This window comes from Lonchura striata, chromosome 1A (assembly GCF_050655825.1).
Source record: "Lonchura striata isolate lonStrDom1 chromosome 1A, ASM5065582v1, whole genome shotgun sequence".
Taxonomy (NCBI): domain Eukaryota; kingdom Metazoa; phylum Chordata; class Aves; order Passeriformes; family Estrildidae; genus Lonchura; species Lonchura striata.
The window spans coordinates 17,909,291-17,926,492 of record NC_140741.1 but is presented as its reverse complement, the minus strand read 5'-3'; the positions used below and the strand labels follow the sequence as shown (position 1 = coordinate 17,926,492).

The window sequence follows — 17,202 nt, the reverse complement described above, 5'->3', positions numbered from 1 at the left end:
GCGTGGTATGCACAGCGGGGCCAGAGATTTGGGACATCTGCACATTGGCACGTGCTGTAAAAGAGGAAAGTAGAGTGTGTGCAATGGAGCAGGGGGAGTTGAGTGTCTTGGGATGGGAGTACGTGTGTGGTAGGAGGTGTTTCACTCTGTGACTTTTTTGCGCCCAATACTCTTCTTGACTTTCAGAAAAGCTTTCGTAGGTGAGTTGGAGATTAATACCCCCCCCCCCCCCACACACACACACACTCTGAGGATTCTATGGCTGGTGCGTTGCTGGCATCTTGTTGCTTTGGAGCCATCAGTGGGAAGGGAGCAGCCAAGTTTCCAGCAGCAGCCGTGGCTCACAAAATGACAGTCAGGAAGGAGGAAGCCCCCGGCAGGGCTGTGGACCAGACAGTCTCACCCAAGGCAGGTCAAAGGGTGAGCTTGCTGTTTACAAAATCGGTAAATAAGCAATTATTCAGCCTGGCAGCAGGCAAAACACCACACAGGATGTAAATCCTTGCCAATTCAGCATTATCTGGCAGAGAATGGGTTGGCGATCCAAGGATCCCTTGCAGTAGCAAAAGGGAGCTCTCTGCACTTTAAAACCTTTTAGGGTCATTGTATGATGCCATGGAGCCATTAAGGAGTCCTCATGTGCCAGAAGCAGTTTAACAGGCCCAGTGTTGGGCACTTAATTGTGTCAATAATTATTCACGCATTAGCACCGGCTCCTCCTTAAAGTGTGTACTGCAGTGACTCATTAAGTTATTACTGGAATTCATTACCAATAAAATAAGCCTTTTTTCAAAGTGTGAAACTTATGTTTTATAGAAAAATATTGTTAGAAGTGCCACAGCTTTGCTCTACTCCCTGCTTGGTGCAGAGAAAAGCAAGGCTATGTGGAGATGAAGCAATATTTTTTGTCCCAAAAGAGGCCCTCAGATTATAAAGAGTCTTGTGGGGTTTTTTTTGGTTTTTTTTTTTTCTTTTCCCCACAGTGGGTTTTATGTACTTTAATTGGGGTAGGGGAGAAGCCTGGCTTTGGCTGTCAGTTCTGTGTGCATAAGTGCAATTTCCTGGTATCACGAGGGAGAAAGATAACCAGTGTGTTTTGATTAATCAAGTGTTAATGTATATGCAGCTGTCTTTATGTTAAATGCTACATGGTGCACTTTGTTTCTTTTAATGCTGATCATTTACAGTGAGCCTGTACAGTATATGTGCCTGGAAGGAGAGCAATTGTTATACAACTCCTTAATCCGAACCATGATTAAAACCCCTTTTGTTCCCCCCTCCCTGCATTGCTCCAGCCTATCATCTTCTCTGAGAAATCATTTGGCAAGTAGAAACATGTGTATTTTAAGAGAATAACTCCTTTTTATGCATCAGTTTTGCTTTTGTTCTGCTTTTAGAACATATGTTTTTTTACATTTCAGCATACAGTGCTGTTCACAAGGCGTAGGAGGGTCATAGGCATTTTTTGAGTGAATAAGGTATAATTGAAATATGATGTATGCAGATATCATCACTTCCACAGCAATTATCCGGATTGTTTGTTTGTTTAGTGGGAACATACTTTCAAGTAGGGGTTGGTCAGTGGCAATCGAGTTCCGTGACACAGCTGAGAGAAATGACAAAGAGCGTGTAAAGTTTCACACTGTGAAATTTCACATTGCACTGAGTGTCTACCAGGGGGAATCATTAGGAATTTTGGAGGTGAGGGCCGTGGCATTTTTTCAGAGAGAAATGTAAAGGAGGACAGGGGGGCTGGTGCTTAGATCTTGGGGAGAGGCCGGCGTTTGACAGTCTGTTTCATGTGGAGACCAGCAGTTAATGTGGTCTTGTTGAAACTTGAAACAGCTCTATTAGTAGCTTGATTGGGGAAAGGAGAGGAGACCAAAAGCAAACAAAAATGTGCAGTCTGGAGATGGGCTTAATTGTGCACAATACATCTTGCCTCTGTGCGGCTTAGTCTAATCACTCCAAATGGCAGCACACACACTCACACACACAAATTCGATCTGCTCAAGCAGATAAAACTGCTATGTGTATAATACTGCCAGGCTAGGAGGAAAAAAAATGGACATCTGTTTAACAATTCTCTATTGTAGACAGGATCATAAAAACACTGTTGCCTGCCTGTCGTGTTCAATCAAAATTAATAAAATGCTGATTTAAAAAGAAAAAAGAAATCAGGCAGAAGACCACCTCAAAGTATTTGCTTACACTAATTTTTTATTTTTTTTTTGTTCTCATTTCAGCAGCAAATGAGGAACGGGAATCCCAGGGGCAAGAGGAGGTTTTAGGAACAGTGAAGGGAAGATATTTGTTTTGTTTTGGTATTTATCCTCAGTACAGCCGAGAGAGGCGTACAGCAGTCAGAACTAATTGTAGCTCACTCAGGAAAGTCTTCATTAGCACTTGCCACACATGGTTACCAGATGTGCTGAAGAAGGGGTGGGAGGAAGGAGGAAAGGCTATGTGTAGAATGGGCTACACACTTAAACCTAATAATCTGTCTTTTGTTTTCAAGTCTATTGTGTGTTGGGGAGGGGAAGAATGGGGAGAGGGAGAAATCCTGGCTGCTTTTTGATGTGGCCAGTTCCTACTAGCTGAATGGCATTCCTTGTGTTGCAGCCTCCTCCAAGGGAGGAAGAAGCCCTCAATCACTGCCAAGTAAAGAGGGATTTATTTATTTATTTATTTATTTATTTAAAGGCTGTCAGTGACCTATTATTCCATTGAACTCAGCTGAAAGCACTTAGATACCCAAATTGGTAAAACGCTATCTTTCTGACCAGCCTTTGAATTTGAGCTGGGGTGGGGATTTTTGTGAGTTCATGGGCTCCCAGAGTATCAGTGGGGTTGTTACACTTCACAGTTCAGCAGCAGCAGCATCTCTACTTTGCCACTGAGTGTGAGATGCAATCAGGAAAGCCAAGTCCAGCAGGAAAGTAAGAGCAGCTCTGTGGTCCTGGTAGTCACCCTGAGGTTGGTCAGATGTTTAAACTTCTGCCTGTTGCTAGTAAAACAAATTAAGCAGATCTTCCATGCATAGTGGCTCTTGCTGCTGCAGACCAAATCCTGGCATTGCTGCTCACAGTGATGGTTTTCACAGGAACCACTGTTAATTTTACTGCAGGTGTTAACAGAAATTTTGCTACTTGCTTCTTAGGAAAAAAAGCTTCCTCCTTCTTATTTAGAGACGGTCACCTGCAGGGGCAGCCTATGTTACCCTGCCATCTCTCCCTGCTTCAACAGCACCGCTTCTTCTTCCCCTCTCACAGTCCCTGCAATGTTCCCACAAGGTGAACATTTTTCATGCTGGCATAGCCTGTGCTTGGAGGTCTCCTTTCCTTCTGTAATCCCCTCTTCATTCCAGTGGTAGGAGGACATCACTGTGTCTGGATGACAGGGCTGAGATGACTCTCCAAGGTCTGAATAATCAGGGCTGAAGGTTTAATTATGGCACTACACATGATAGCCACAAGATTTGTCACTCTGGTCATGTGAAAGAACAGCACTAGATGAACTTCTACTAATTAAGCACTCTGTTACTCTTCCTTCTCAAAACTGGAAGGAGGTATAAATATGGGAAATCATTTATGTTAATATGAAATAGAGACATTTTTTGAATCTTAAATAATCTGAGTTGAACCTAAATCTTTGTGGCTCTGGCTTTGTTTTATCCAGCTCAGTTTGCCAGTCTGTAATCTCATCCTGCTTTGGAGCCTGGAAATGTTCTTGCTCACAATCTCAAAGCAGAGCAAATGTTGCATAAATAGAGAATAGGTTGTGTGCACAACCTAATCTAAGCACAGGGCACAGAAGGAGATTTGGATGAATGTAAGCTAATCAGGGCACAGATCTGCTATACTTTGGGACTTAGGACCAAATATTTTTCCAGTTATATTCTACTTCACAGATCTCAAATATGCCATTCATGTTTTCCCACTGCATGGCTTGTGGGTGTTTTTAATTTGTTGAGAATAAAGTAATGTCCATCAGATCAAGCTCACCAAACAAATGGTTGGTAAAAGTTGTTGTATTCCATCATTTCTTCCATGTTTGACAGATTTCTGCATCCACTGATGTTATTCCAGGTCCACAATAATCAAAATTCAGAAATTCATAATTTAGATTCCCTCAAATTAATTAATAAAGGCAAATTGTTTAGCTGACTTAGTTGTGTCTACCCTTACTGCTGTGGGATGTAGAGTCTCCTTCAGCCTGACTGTATGGCTTCAATAAAATATCTTTATTAACTATCAGCAAGGTCCAAGGAGAAATTTGGTAAAACCCCAGCCTATTTACCATCCCATTTTTGCAATAGTTGTTATTGAATCAGTTGTTTTCTTAATAAAATTGAGTGCCATATTTGCAATTTTTCTAATGCTATCCTAAATTATTTACACAAGAATGAACTGTGATTGTGCCAAAGTGTATTATGTAGGGACAATGTGTCTGCCTACAATGTTCTGTGTTTAGAAAACACAATACTGCAAACTTGATGCTTCTGTCAAGTTTTCTTTCTTCTGGAGATGCATATACACATACTTATTTTTTCAAGTGTTACCCACAGAATGAGCTTCACGTGTAAATGTTACTGCCTTTGTGGTGAAACCACAGCCATGCACAAGAGGTATCATCACAGGGGATTTTCATAATCAGATATTCCACAGATACAGTAATTAAGATTTGGAAAGGCTACTTTTGGCTCAGATGCCTGTGCTCACTACTCAACAGGTTTGCAGTTACTTGGGGCTTCTGCAGAACTCAGAAGTGCTTCCAGAAATCTGACACACTGAATGTAATTTTAAGACATTCTTTGTATATTACTAACTTCATCTTTAATTATTTTAAGTAAATTATTTTAAAAAATTATCAGCTTGGAGTTGGAAAGCAGAAAGATCCTATTTATTTCCTGCCTTTTTATGTGTTTCTGTGCTAAAGTCGAGGTTTCAGGCAACAAGGCAAATATTTTTATGCAGATGCAAAACTAATCAACCAAACATGAAAATACTCCCATGGGGCTTCCTGGAGGCCTTGCTGGGGATACTGCAATGAAAATAATATATAATGCAAATAATAAATAATACAGTATCAGTATTTTAAGACAGTAGGATTCAGCAAGAGATGGAACATACTGGGTGGTCTGTGTGAGCTGGTACTACCATCCTTTTCATGATGCTCAAAATCTCATGGTTTTGCTGCCTGTATCTACTATCAGGCTTTTTTTTACTCTCACAAAGTTCGTCTATACAGTGCTCCATTAAAATGCATGTTTCCTCACAGATGATGTCATTTAAGCAGAAGAGAATTGTAAATCCTTCTTTGGCCTCCTATAGTTTTTTCCTCTCTAGCTGGCTGAGCTCAAACTACTTCTCTTACCAATAGGATATATATATAAGTAATCAATATGATTATTGTTATCAGTAATTTGATCAGTATTTATCATTTCTTTACATATTTATTTATATGATTATTTTTATCACCAGTATTCTGTGTAATTAGCAAGTATCCAGCACTAATTAATGCTACACAGTGAGTGCACATTGCATCATTCTTCTCCCTGGGATTTGCCACTTTTCCAGTACAAAGCAAGTGACCAACACGACAGGCAGGGAACTTCCCTTGTAATGTCACGAAAATCAAGGACGGCAAGTCTACTGGGGAGAGTACAAATAGCTTTTCTCTTCTCCCAGGTAATGACTTGAAGATAGATATGCAGTGCAGCAACATGAGGTCCATCTTTTTGTCACCTCCAAATCAGGTTCCCTTGGCAGGCTGGCAAGAAGGAAGCAGCAGGCTGCTTGTGGACAGGCACTGGCACAGAGGCGTGCAGCCTGCTCTGTTTGCAGGGGGAAGCAGAGGAGCCTGTTGCTCCCAGCCTGTTCTGCATTCCAGTTAGATCCCAATGCTCACAGTGGAAAGTTTTCAGAAAGGTTTGGGACCCTATTACCTTCTCTTGTTGGGTCTTGGCTGAGATCACAGCAAGTCAGAGTAGAAACTGAGGTTCAAAGAGAGGTGCTGGTAAAGTATAAAACATATTGGCATATATACCACACCCCTCCTTTTCTTTTTCCTCCTCCATCCCTAAATCTGCTGAGAAAGATAAGGGATTGGATTGATACATTTGAGTGATCAGTAGTTTTTTAATTTTTAATGATTGGGTATTTACACTTTCATCATACACAGAAGAAGAAACGTTAACTATGAAGGAAGAAGCAATCCCAACTGAATAAGTTTGTTTTTATTTTGTTTGACTTTATTCTGTTTCAGGGGCAAAACAGATTAGCTTCCCAACACAATGTCTGCAGTTTTATCATAAAGCTTACAACATGTAACAAGTCTTGCAAAGCCCTGTTATGAGATAACATAAATGTGAAAGAATCTCTACCTCCACTTACAACTAAAAAACCACATTTTTGCTACAAGGAATTGCAGTGAAAAACTTGAAAATATGACATGGGGGCAGCCTAGAGAAGTAAGAGAAAGATAAAAGGATCTCACATGCATTGGAAGGCATTGGTTTATGGGGCTTGTTAGTCGTTATGTTTCCAAGCGTTTTTGTTTATGGTAAATCTTAGGACTTTAAGTTTGGTCTGATGACTTTTGGGTAGCTGGGAGGGGTAGCACCTAAAATATCTTTCAGACCTTCTCTTCAAGTTGTTTAGTTTCTTCTCTGCCAGAGCAGTGTGCTTGGTCTTTCCTTTCCCATGGCTCTTGGGTCCTGGCAGTGCTTCCTTACTGTGGCTATGGAGGTCTTGGCTTCTCTGTGATCCCAGTAAAACCAGTAAAAAAAGATGTCTTTTTTAAAAAAAGGGAGAGCAAAACACTTCTAGTCCTGCTTTTCCTATCCCCAGCTCAGCCTCCATCGTTTCCCTGGGTGTTGATTATCTTCATTTGGACTTGGCTCTGGGAGCAGCGAGTTGTCTGAAGAGCCAGCTGCCTTTAGCATTATACTTTTAGGAGAACAGAAGGCAAGTGGCACAGAGCATAAAATAAGTATTTAAGCAAACATTTTAATCTCACTTGGGGCAGTTTGACAAAATATGAAAACATACCACATGCAAATGTGTCTGCGCACCACCACTGTCATTCTCATTTGCTTGAGCATCTCTGGAGATACTTAAAAGAAGGGTGGATGGGGCACTTTGGGACATGGTTCAGTGGTAGGCCTGGCAGTGTTAGGGTAATGGTTGGACTCAATAACTTTTGGGGTCTTTTCCAACCTGTAAGATTCTAATTTTAGGGCAGGTTGTGCTCATGGTCTGCACCAAGCCTCAGCTCATGGCAGCTGCATGTGTGACCAAAGCTCATTGTTCTGCAGATCCCACTGATTTTAGGAACAGCCTCTGCAGCTGAGCAGGGACCTGCTGTTACCCAGTACGAGCACCAAGTGCTCAAATGCTAAGTCTTCAGTTGCACCTGAAGGCACGTCTTGCCAAATTTTAGCCTCTTTCTGATCCATGATGGAGCAATGAAATCAGCAGTGCTTTCTAGAAGTGTGGCCGTGCTTAATCCAAACCAGGAGAAGAAATCATGTCCTTGACTAGCCTGTTATTAATTTCAAATTCTATGCAAAAGTTTGAATAGATTTTTCTTTTCACCAGACAATGCAACTATGACCTTTTTCCTTCAAAAGGAAAGAAGCAGCAGCAACAATAATTTACATCAGTGCATTGTCAATTCTTTGTACCGCTGGTGAATTTGAAATAACTTTAAAAATGAATAAAAAACCCAAACAAATACTACCAAAAACTATTTGATTATAGGAACAGTAATTTCCAGATAATTTCTTAACTTTTCTGAGCAAATTTCCTCCAGTTTAGGAAATTCAAAATAGTTTCCTTTTTGGTAAGAATGGAACATCCATTCAACATACAATAGAGGCTGTTTAAACCGGTAAAATACTATGAAATAGATGTGAACAGCTAATTAAGGTATGTGTTGAATAGTAATTATGTCATCCTGAGGGATTTACAAATAGACTCTAGTTAAAATTTGATTCAATCTTTTATCATTCACAGAAGGTGCAAATTATTATTCATTTTACGTGCTCTGATTTCAGTTCTATAGGTAATCCAGAAAAAAGGGAGAGGGATTTCTGTTTTATCAGCATTGTTTAAGAACTAAGATCCCTTAATTATCACACTGTACCAATAGTCTACTACCCAACTCAACGAAGCAGTCATTCAGCTTTGAAACTAACAATTTACTCTCCAAGCAAAGGGAGATACATGGAAAAGTGTTTAGTCAGCAGGCAACTACACCAAATTGTATGTTTTGGCTTTTGTTGGTGTTCGTGTTTCAGAGCTGTGCAAATGTGAGTCATTTACACAATGCCTTTCAACCAAAGGCATCAAAGCAAAGGAGACAGATTTCACAAGAAAAAAAAAAAAAAAAAGGGGGCAAAAGTGAAATTATTTATGGGATCCAGCTCTTTTAAGCTTCTGGAACCTCTTTCCAGGCTTATACAACATGAATAGACTCTTAGTCTTACTCCTTTATGTAATATCTCATCATAGTAATGAAGAATTAGATAGGATTCCTGATAACTTTTTTTAAAGTATATTATAAATTCTTCTACAACAAAGTTACTGCAGTGTTTCTAGATTTATAACAAAAATTGGCAATCCCCATAATTACAATTAAAGTTGGCCAAAAATTAAAAGGAAAAAAAAAAAAAGTGTTTAATGAAATATTTATGTGTCTTGGAGTGAAAGCTGTATCTTTCAAGGAAATTATGTCTTGCCCTGCTTAATGCCAAGTACTGAGGGGCAGCCACCTCTAAAAGGGAGCAGCAGCTACCTAGCAACACTTAGAAATGGTGTGCAGTCCTTTAAGTTGAGCTTAAACAAAGGTGCTGGACTTCTTTGGAAAAATTATCCAGGTGTAAAACCTAATTTGCTGTGCCATGATTTTATCTTTCTAGTGGAAGTGGCATTTTGGTAAGGTGAACAGAAGAACCCACATTATCTTTGGTTGGTTGGCTTGGTTTTCTTTGGGAGAGACAAATGGGCTTGACATAACTGGTTTTCTCTGCACATCCCATCATATTTAATCTTTTGACATAGCTGCTTGCTTGCAGTACAGTTTGGAGTACTATCCACTGAAAAACTGGTTGTTTGGAATCTATCAGAGAACTACCATATTTATGCATAAGTTTTTTTCATGCAGGCTCTTAGAGTGTTTAATAGGGGTGGCAAGTACTGTAATAGAAATGGAAAGTGTTCCCAGTTCTTAGCAAGATAAGAAAATGTTGTTTCTTATCTGTGATTTGAAAAGATACGAAGGGTCAGTGAGGTAAAGATATGTGAAAGCTCTTTCACACTTGGTAAGGGCTACAGAGGAGGAATGTTTCTCATTGGTGGCTTGTTTGAGTGGAAAGGAAGAGAAAGAGGCAGCTTCTACATAAAGGGAAAGGATAAGAAAAAATGTCAAGTAAAATCAGGGAAATTTGTTGGTTTATTTACTTAAAGAACAGGCATACAGCTGTGAGATTATTGCCACAAAGAAAAGAGCAAGTTGAGCTGAGGGCATCTCTCAGTGCTTGCCTGTTGTTGATGCTTTGGGATTTATAAAAATCCATAAGGCTTTAGAGATAGCTGAGAGGAGCAAGGAGAGTGGGATGGGCTCCAAAGCACGTTCAGTTTTGGGGGATTGCATGGGAATTTAGGGTAGCCTGCTGGTCCCCAAGTGTAGCTTATTCAGGGTGTGCCTTGTCGTCCCACCTGACCCCATGTAGCTGTGTCAGAGAGGGAGGCAGATCTGCTCAGAGTGGCATGGGGAATCTTTTAGGCTATGCCTGTCCCGTCCAGTGGAGCTCCTTGGAAGTTGTTTTTGGCCACAGTGTTTCCAGGAGCTATGAAGATGGGCAAAGTCTGATTTCAAGACTCAGAATGCATGTGCCAAACTTAGTAGTGGGGCTGGTTGGGTCTGCAGCCACTTAAATACATTCTTTTCCTCCTCATCCTCAGCAGATTTGTAGTTTATCAATCTGATGTAGGCTGTAGGAACCTTTGCATACCTGGCCTGTGCTGGCATTTGGGCTGGAAGAGAGTAGATGCCCCTGACTGTCTTCTTCTGTAGAAAGCAGAAAAGAACTGTCCTAAGTGCCTTTTTTTTTTTTTTTTTTTTAGCATTACAATAGTAGTGGATATATTTCATCACTGTGGTGAGCTATTTTTTAGCACATCGGCTTTTGTCTTTTGTTTATTTGCACACAATTGGGCAGTAAGTGAGAGGTGCATGTCTGTGTTGAGAGGAGTAATGTCATCTCATGGACCTGGGGACTAGCACTGTGGAGTGAGAGCCTAAACAATTCCTGAGTGTGTGCTATCTAGAGAGTAAGTCCAGTGAGGAGCTGCTGAGGGAGCTGGGGTTGTTTATCCTGGAGAAAAGGAGGCTCAGAGGGACTTCATCACTCTTTAATCTCCCTGACAGGAAGGTACATCCAGGTGGGGGCCAGCCTCTTCTCCCAGGCAAGTGACAGGACAAGAGGACATGGCTTTAAGCTACATCAAGGGAGGTCCAGGTTGGACATCAGGAGGAATTTCTTGACAGAAAGGGTTGTTAAACATTGGAATGGACTGCCCAAGTGCTCAAGGAGGAGGTAGAGTCAATATCTCTGGAGGTGTTCAAGAAATTGACTGCATGTGGTACTTAATGTGGTGGTCGAGTTGCCAAAGTAGTGATCAAAAGTTGGACTTGATGATCCCAGAGATTTTTTCCAACCTGTAATTCTTTTACTCTTTAGAAGAAGCTGATTTGCTCTTTAGTAATTAGGAAACATGAGAAATGTGTGACCAGTTTTTCACCCATTAGACTGAAGGCTGCAAGCTAAACTGGCTTTCAACATGAATGGGATGGGAAATCTTGTCATCCTACTGTTCTTACTGGGATATGTGCATAGGTTTCCTTCTTTGACAGATTAATATATGGGCTAAACTTTTGGAGCTGCATACTTAAAACTTTCATTTTACTTTCGTGCTGAAGAGTGGAAGTAGCTAAAAGAGCTGGTAGCACATGTAAGTTAATTTTTTACTGAGCTTCTAATAGTAACAGATTTCAAAAATTATTTTTTGAATACATTTTTGAGCTGGTGGAATGCTTGAAAGATTAATTTCTAACGGAATTTGCATTCCATGTAATTTGGATTTAATAACGTGGTATAACACAGGCAAGAGTTTCTGAGTATATGACTCTCTTTTTCCATGGCACAGTAGGTATTTCATCTTAATTTTTGGTTGCATGCTAAGAAATCAATATGTAAAGCAAGAGAGTACAGATACTTAAAAGGAAAGCATTGGAAAAATTGAATAGTCATGCATTGGGTTAATATTTAAAACTGGAATATTTCTGAGAAGGAAAGAGCTTCAGAACTGGGCAATTCACAAACCACTTCCCTTCCAACAGCTAATTCAGAGGCAGCAATTGTGTGAGCAGCCACTTGGCAAGAGGACCAAGTTTAGCTTGTGGCAGAATTGAATGGAGATGATCCCAAGCTGAAAGCCATTACAGGATCTTCTTTTGAGTTCACCGAGTGACCTGCAATTTCATTCCAGCACCTAGCACAGGTAAGAGATTTCCACAGAATCTGCATTTCCCAAGGTGTTTTAATATCCCAGTCATAACTCCTGTTCTTCAGTGCCTGCAGGTTTGGAAACTACTGATGCAGTGCCAGGTACTAGTGCCAGGTTTTGGGTGGTTTTGTTGGTTTTTAAGGTATCTCTTGGTAAAGTCTGGTCAGAGAGTCCTGGTCCATTTGTCAGCAATCCTACACCAAGGAATTCACACACAGATTATTATTTGAACCGGAATTTAAGATTAGAAGAGAACTGTTGCTTGAGTCTTTGTATCTCATTTCCATGTAAATCAGGAGAGATTTGTTTGAGTTAAGCAAGAGTTCTATGTCAAGGCAGGGAGTGCTGTTTGCTCTTGGCCTCTTTCAGGAGCCCGTTCCTGGGGGCAGTAAATTTGGTCCCAAACTGTGTTCTCGTTACAGAATATACAACAAAACCCCCAATGAATTAAAACCTGACACATTCCAGCTTGCCTTTTGAAATGTGTACAAACAACAGGGGCTCTAGCTGCGAGAGTACCTGCCCATCCAGGCTGGGCCAGCTGCTGGCAGCTGTTTGGCAAGTTGGTGTTACTGAGCTGATGGGCAGAACTCTTCCAGAAGGTACTGAGGGTGGGAATGAACCCCCTGAAGATTCTTTCTTGCTCTTTTTTCATTTCTATAGGCTTGCTCTTGGCATGAGGTGACAGATTCCTAGGTAGATGAAAACTTTCTTTTATTCTTTATATAGAATAACTGCAGTTCCTATATAATGCTCTTCCATGTCAGCTACTTGTGAAGTCATGTTCAATAGGAGCAGGGGGACATGCCCTGTTCCTGCTCACAGGAAGGACAGTGTCCTTGGACATGATCCAAGATCATGCAAACTGAGGGCTCTTCTCCTCCATCATCTTTTCATTGGGGGTGTCAGCAGCAAGAAAATACGGGATTTTATTCTTTGTGGCTTACTTTTGGTCGGACATGGGGCTTCAGTCTAGTGATATCCTTCTTCCTCAGCTAACATCCCCAAAAGACCTCTGCATTAAGATGTAGGCAGCGCAGTGAGTGCGTCCCAAACATCCTGTTTTACACCCCGAAATCTGGGGGTAAGTGACTGTGTGGTGTGGAATGAAGTACAGTGGCTTGTGGCTTCTGCTGCTGCCACAGAAGACCCCTCCAAAATGAGGAGCTACCTCTGCAGCTGCATGGGGAGTGAGAGCCAGGATGCTGCCATGGGGCAGTAGCCACAAAAGCCACTTTCCCACAGATACTATCTTGTCCTGGCTTCAGATTATTCCTTAATCATTAGCCCTAATGAAGGGCTTTTGTCATAATGGGGGGCGGCGGTGGGGGGAAGGAAAGAAAAAAGAAAAAGAAAAGGAACAGACAAGAAGGAGAAAAGATGGAGAATAGCTGGGATTATCTCTGTGCTGTCTCCCAGGTCCAGTGACAACATGACTACAATGGATAGCTTTCAGGGCTGCATATGGTCTTCCTTCTGAGGGAGTTGATTAAGCGACTCCGGATGAAATTGAAATCCTGTGATTTGACCTTTGTCTGGCCTGGGAGGACTGCAATTCGCATCACAATTTCCTTTTGTTCTTTGTTTGGAGTTATTAATCCAACATGAGCCTCGAATTAATCAGGGGTAGTGCGTTGTTACAATTCTAATTCACAGCTCCACTGCTTGTGTCTTTTTTAATTAAGGCCGAATGATAGCAGGCCTTAGCCCCTGATTGCAACACTTACTAACCACACATTGAGGGATGAAGAGGCTAAATAGGCAGAATGAGATTACTTCAAGGTTTCACTTAATTGTTTTTTCCTTTAAGTAAAGAGCACTGAATGAACATTGTTAATGCCAGGCTGCGAGCATTTCTTTTCTCTATGTGTTACACACGCGTGTGTGTGTGTGTGTGTGTGTGTGTGTGTGTGTGTGTGTGTGTGTGTGTGTGTGTTCAGGGGTGGGGGAGGCTGGGGCTGGTGCACTAAGGGCTCAGAGCTCCAATGGCTCAAGGGTTTGTAAAACTGAAGCCTTTGGTTATTGATTTAAACCATTCCTCCCACCTCCCCTGTGGGGCAGGGGCAAGAGAAGGAGAAATAGAGTTGGAGAGCATTAAACTTCAGTTAGTTGCATGGATTTCCTTATGTCCTGAGTGAACCCATTGTTTATGTAGTTTTTCTTGCTGTTTGCAACTGGTTCAAGGGTATAAAAGGCAGGAAGATTGAAGGCTATCAGAGATGCTAAAGAAATGTGCTGACACACACAAAGCTCCCCAAAGCCTGGGAGTGGTAATAATCATAATAAAATAAAGGCAAGGCAGTTGTGTCGCAGCAGATTTTGCTCATGCCAAAGGATGTCTGAGTAATTTTCAAAAGCCATTTGTAAATTTGTATTGTGAGAGCCATTCAAGGCCACAAGGGCGCAGGTGCTATTCCAGGGGAGTGGTGTAGATGATCTCAGACAGATCCTGGATAACACAGTCTGTGCCAGACACTCAGGATGCTAGAAAAGAAAACACACTGAGTGTCCAGCCTTGCAATGTTTATTTACACAAACTATTCTGTTAACTTAAAAAAAAAAATAAAAAGAAGGGAAGGAATAACAGGATTCATATTGCAGGTTTATGCCCAGTGTTTTTACCTCCTATGCTGCAGTGCTTTGGATAGGATTATTGCAGAGAAAAGGTTACAATTTAGGCTCCCAAACCTTCAGATGCTGCATGTACAGAAATCAAATTGAATTAAATTTGTACCATGCACCTGCAATATCAGATAGAGCTCTGTAATTGTAGGGAACTAACTCTCATTGAGTTGTTTCATCCATCCAAGGAGCTGGAAGAGCTAATGTTTTCTGTGTAAAATGGTGAACTGCTGTTAGTCATACCAGACTGCAGATACAGAGCTGCTGTTCTGACTCTGGCATGGGGTATACAGGGCAACAACACTGTTCCCACTTCTCTGAATTCTTGGTTTGTGCAGGCTGTTCCACACAGGATTATCTAAGCATGCAATGATAAAACCTCTAGATAGATTAAGCAAAACGATGGTATAAGCTCCAAAGGAGAAGAATGTGCCAGGTAAAAAGCTTATTTCTGTGTTTAGAAATGTAAATTTTAAACTGGGTCTGCTTTTTCAGATGAGACTGAAAGGAACAGGCTATATTTAGCCTTCCATAGAAGCATATATAGTAGGTGGAAGCAAAAAAAAACAAGCTAACACACAATCTTTAGATCTAGCTTTCAGTTGGTGCAAAGAAGCACTAGTGACTTCTATGATCAGTAATGTCAACATGGGATTTACACTGAACTCGGTTCACAGGTTCAAAGCCATTTTCTGCACTTTCCTGCTCTTTTCTTAGGTGCTGCCTGATCTTCTGTGTCAGCATACTTCTGGTAGATTGCCAGCTCCCGTGCTGGGAGAAGTCAATGGGATGAGAAGATGCTCAGCATTAGTTGGAGTAGGGCTGCCTGACAAGCAGTTCAAGTACCTTACACATCATTTTGTTTTTCAGAAGCAGTTTTGATGCTGTTACATTACATGTGGGATTGCAGCTGAATCACACTTTGCATGGAGAGAATAGGCTTAAGCACAAAAGGATGTGACCATCTATGATTTACTGGTTATTTCTATTTAAAGACTGAATGCTTCACATTTTGTCTACCTTGTTCTCTTTTTCCTAGAAATCCTTGCAGACCAGTTTGTGTTTATGTTTGTTTACAGCAGACCCAATTTCCAAAATTGAATTCTATTTTCAGTGTGGTTTTGTGTCTGTATCCTTTTTTTTTTATATTATTGTTTGAATGTTCACTGTTGTTGATTTAAAGTTGCCACATTACACTTCTAAAGGCTCTCAGGGTCAATATATTTCTTTTGTGTTTTGAATATCTCAAACCCCAAAGCCCGGTCTGCCCTGTGTCCTGTTTAAACCTCATGGCAATGGTCATTCAAAGTGGTATATTTGGGGTACTTCTAAAATCTTCTTTTCCTCATTCCTGCACAGCATAATGTTCAGCATTGATGTATTCAGTGGCTCTCCTCGACAAACTTACAATACCATTTAGTGCTTTGAGATCCTGAAAGATGAAAGAAGTTGTATAAACAGATGGCAGTGGAATTAAAGTGGTTCTTGAAATGGTTAACCCTTGCTGCAAACTCTCTCACAGGACCTTGCTAGAGCCCCTGTATCCTGTCAGTAGTTTTTAGCACTTGGCTTGCTCTGTGTAGTATGACATTACTCAATCCTTTAAATTAGTTGGTGAAGGAAATTAGGCTTCTTGCCATTCTCAGGAACCAAAAGACCAAGTCAGGGTACATCCCTGTCCAAAGTGGCCATAGTTGCACTTCTTTGAGGGACAATCCTCGAAGATCTGCAGGTCATCAGCATTTGCAGGCACCCCGATCAACACTGATGAGCCCACAGATCAAACAAGGAGTGGCTTTTGATGCTGCTGCTCTTCCTGACAGTTGTAGGCAATCTGTTGCTATTTATGAAATCTTTCTGTTGAAATCAAAGCTGTCCTGAGCTCGGTGTACTCCCCACATCTGCAGCAACCAACCAGCCCGGTCCACGGGCCATGCCTGTCCCGCACTACACACGGAGGTGCTGACACTCCTCCCCTTGGAACAGGGGAGTCAGGTCGGCCCCAGCCTGCTCTGCTTCCCCACTCCCCTCTTTGGGACATAAGGTAGAGATTAGGATTTAATGGTCCTTTGAGCTGCCCAGCGCTCCTCCCTCGGCGCTGTCTCTCCGCGATCCCCCTGCCTGCACCCTCCCTCTCTGCCATCAATGGGAGCCTTTGATGTCGCACAAGGGAAGACTGTTGGCTAACAGTCTGGAGCTGCCTCATTTGAGCCAACCACCACATGAAAACAAATGCGAGCCATCATATTTCATTAACTGGCTGCCCCCTGCTCAAGTGCCCTTTTTTGATGTCGGAGCGCATCCTGACAGAAATCAGGGAGATACGTGTGATTAAGGCCAGCAATAATAGTTAGTGCATTGTATTGTAAATTACCTTTCTGGGCCCTGCTACTTTACTAGCCCCACTGGCCTTGGCTTGGGTACATTTTTGACTACTCTGTATATACAGTGTATTAGCGCAATGGAGATCATTATGTGGCCTGTATTTGAGTCATTTTTATTTAAGATGCCAAACAATAAGCTGTTGATTGGGGGAACAAGAGGCGAACAATAATGTTCTGTGTCACATAATACACCACCATTTTCCAGCTTTGCTTTAGAAGGGCCCTCTTTATTGTTTTTGTATAAAAATGGTTCTTAGGAGGAGGAATATTTTGCTGAGGTATGTCATTATTTTGCAAATTTCTATTATCTCATCATGTTGTCTTCATTGTAAATTGCAGCTAATTAGGAACCTAGTTAGAGCCCCAGCTTTGAGGCTGGCTTTTTTTGTGAAAAGAGCCCACCGATTACCGCACTACAAGAGAGGAAGGGAGAGAAAAAGGAGATTAATCTGGTTACCTAGGCGACACTCGCTTCCATCTGCGAGGAACAATACATTTTTGTTTCCTTGGCTCAGTTCAGATCTGTTTTGTTTAGGGGGGAAAAAAGAGAGAGAGAGAGGGAGAGGCAGAGAGAGAGAGAAGGGGAAAGAGGGAGAGGGAGAAGAGGCAGACCCACAACAATG

The 17,202-nt window shown here is 41.5% G+C and overlaps 1 protein-coding gene across 19 annotated transcripts in view; it reads left to right on the top strand.

Moving 5' to 3' along the window:
- The window catches only part of SOX5 (SRY-box transcription factor 5), a 607,791-nt gene that overhangs the window by 270,642 nt on the left and 319,947 nt on the right, over positions 1-17,202 (top strand). For 12 of the 19 annotated variants that reach the window (XM_085570319.1, XM_085570337.1, XM_085570331.1 and 9 more), the window contains one exon: positions 11,407-11,567. The exons of 6 other annotated variants lie outside the window; for them this stretch is intronic. Coding sequence is in view for 1 of the 13 variants with exons in the window: in XM_085570341.1 (XP_085426467.1) it covers positions 12,055-12,131 (77 nt within the window). In the remaining 12 variants the exon portion in view is untranslated. One more of the 19 variants, XM_085570341.1, reaches the window with a different exon arrangement.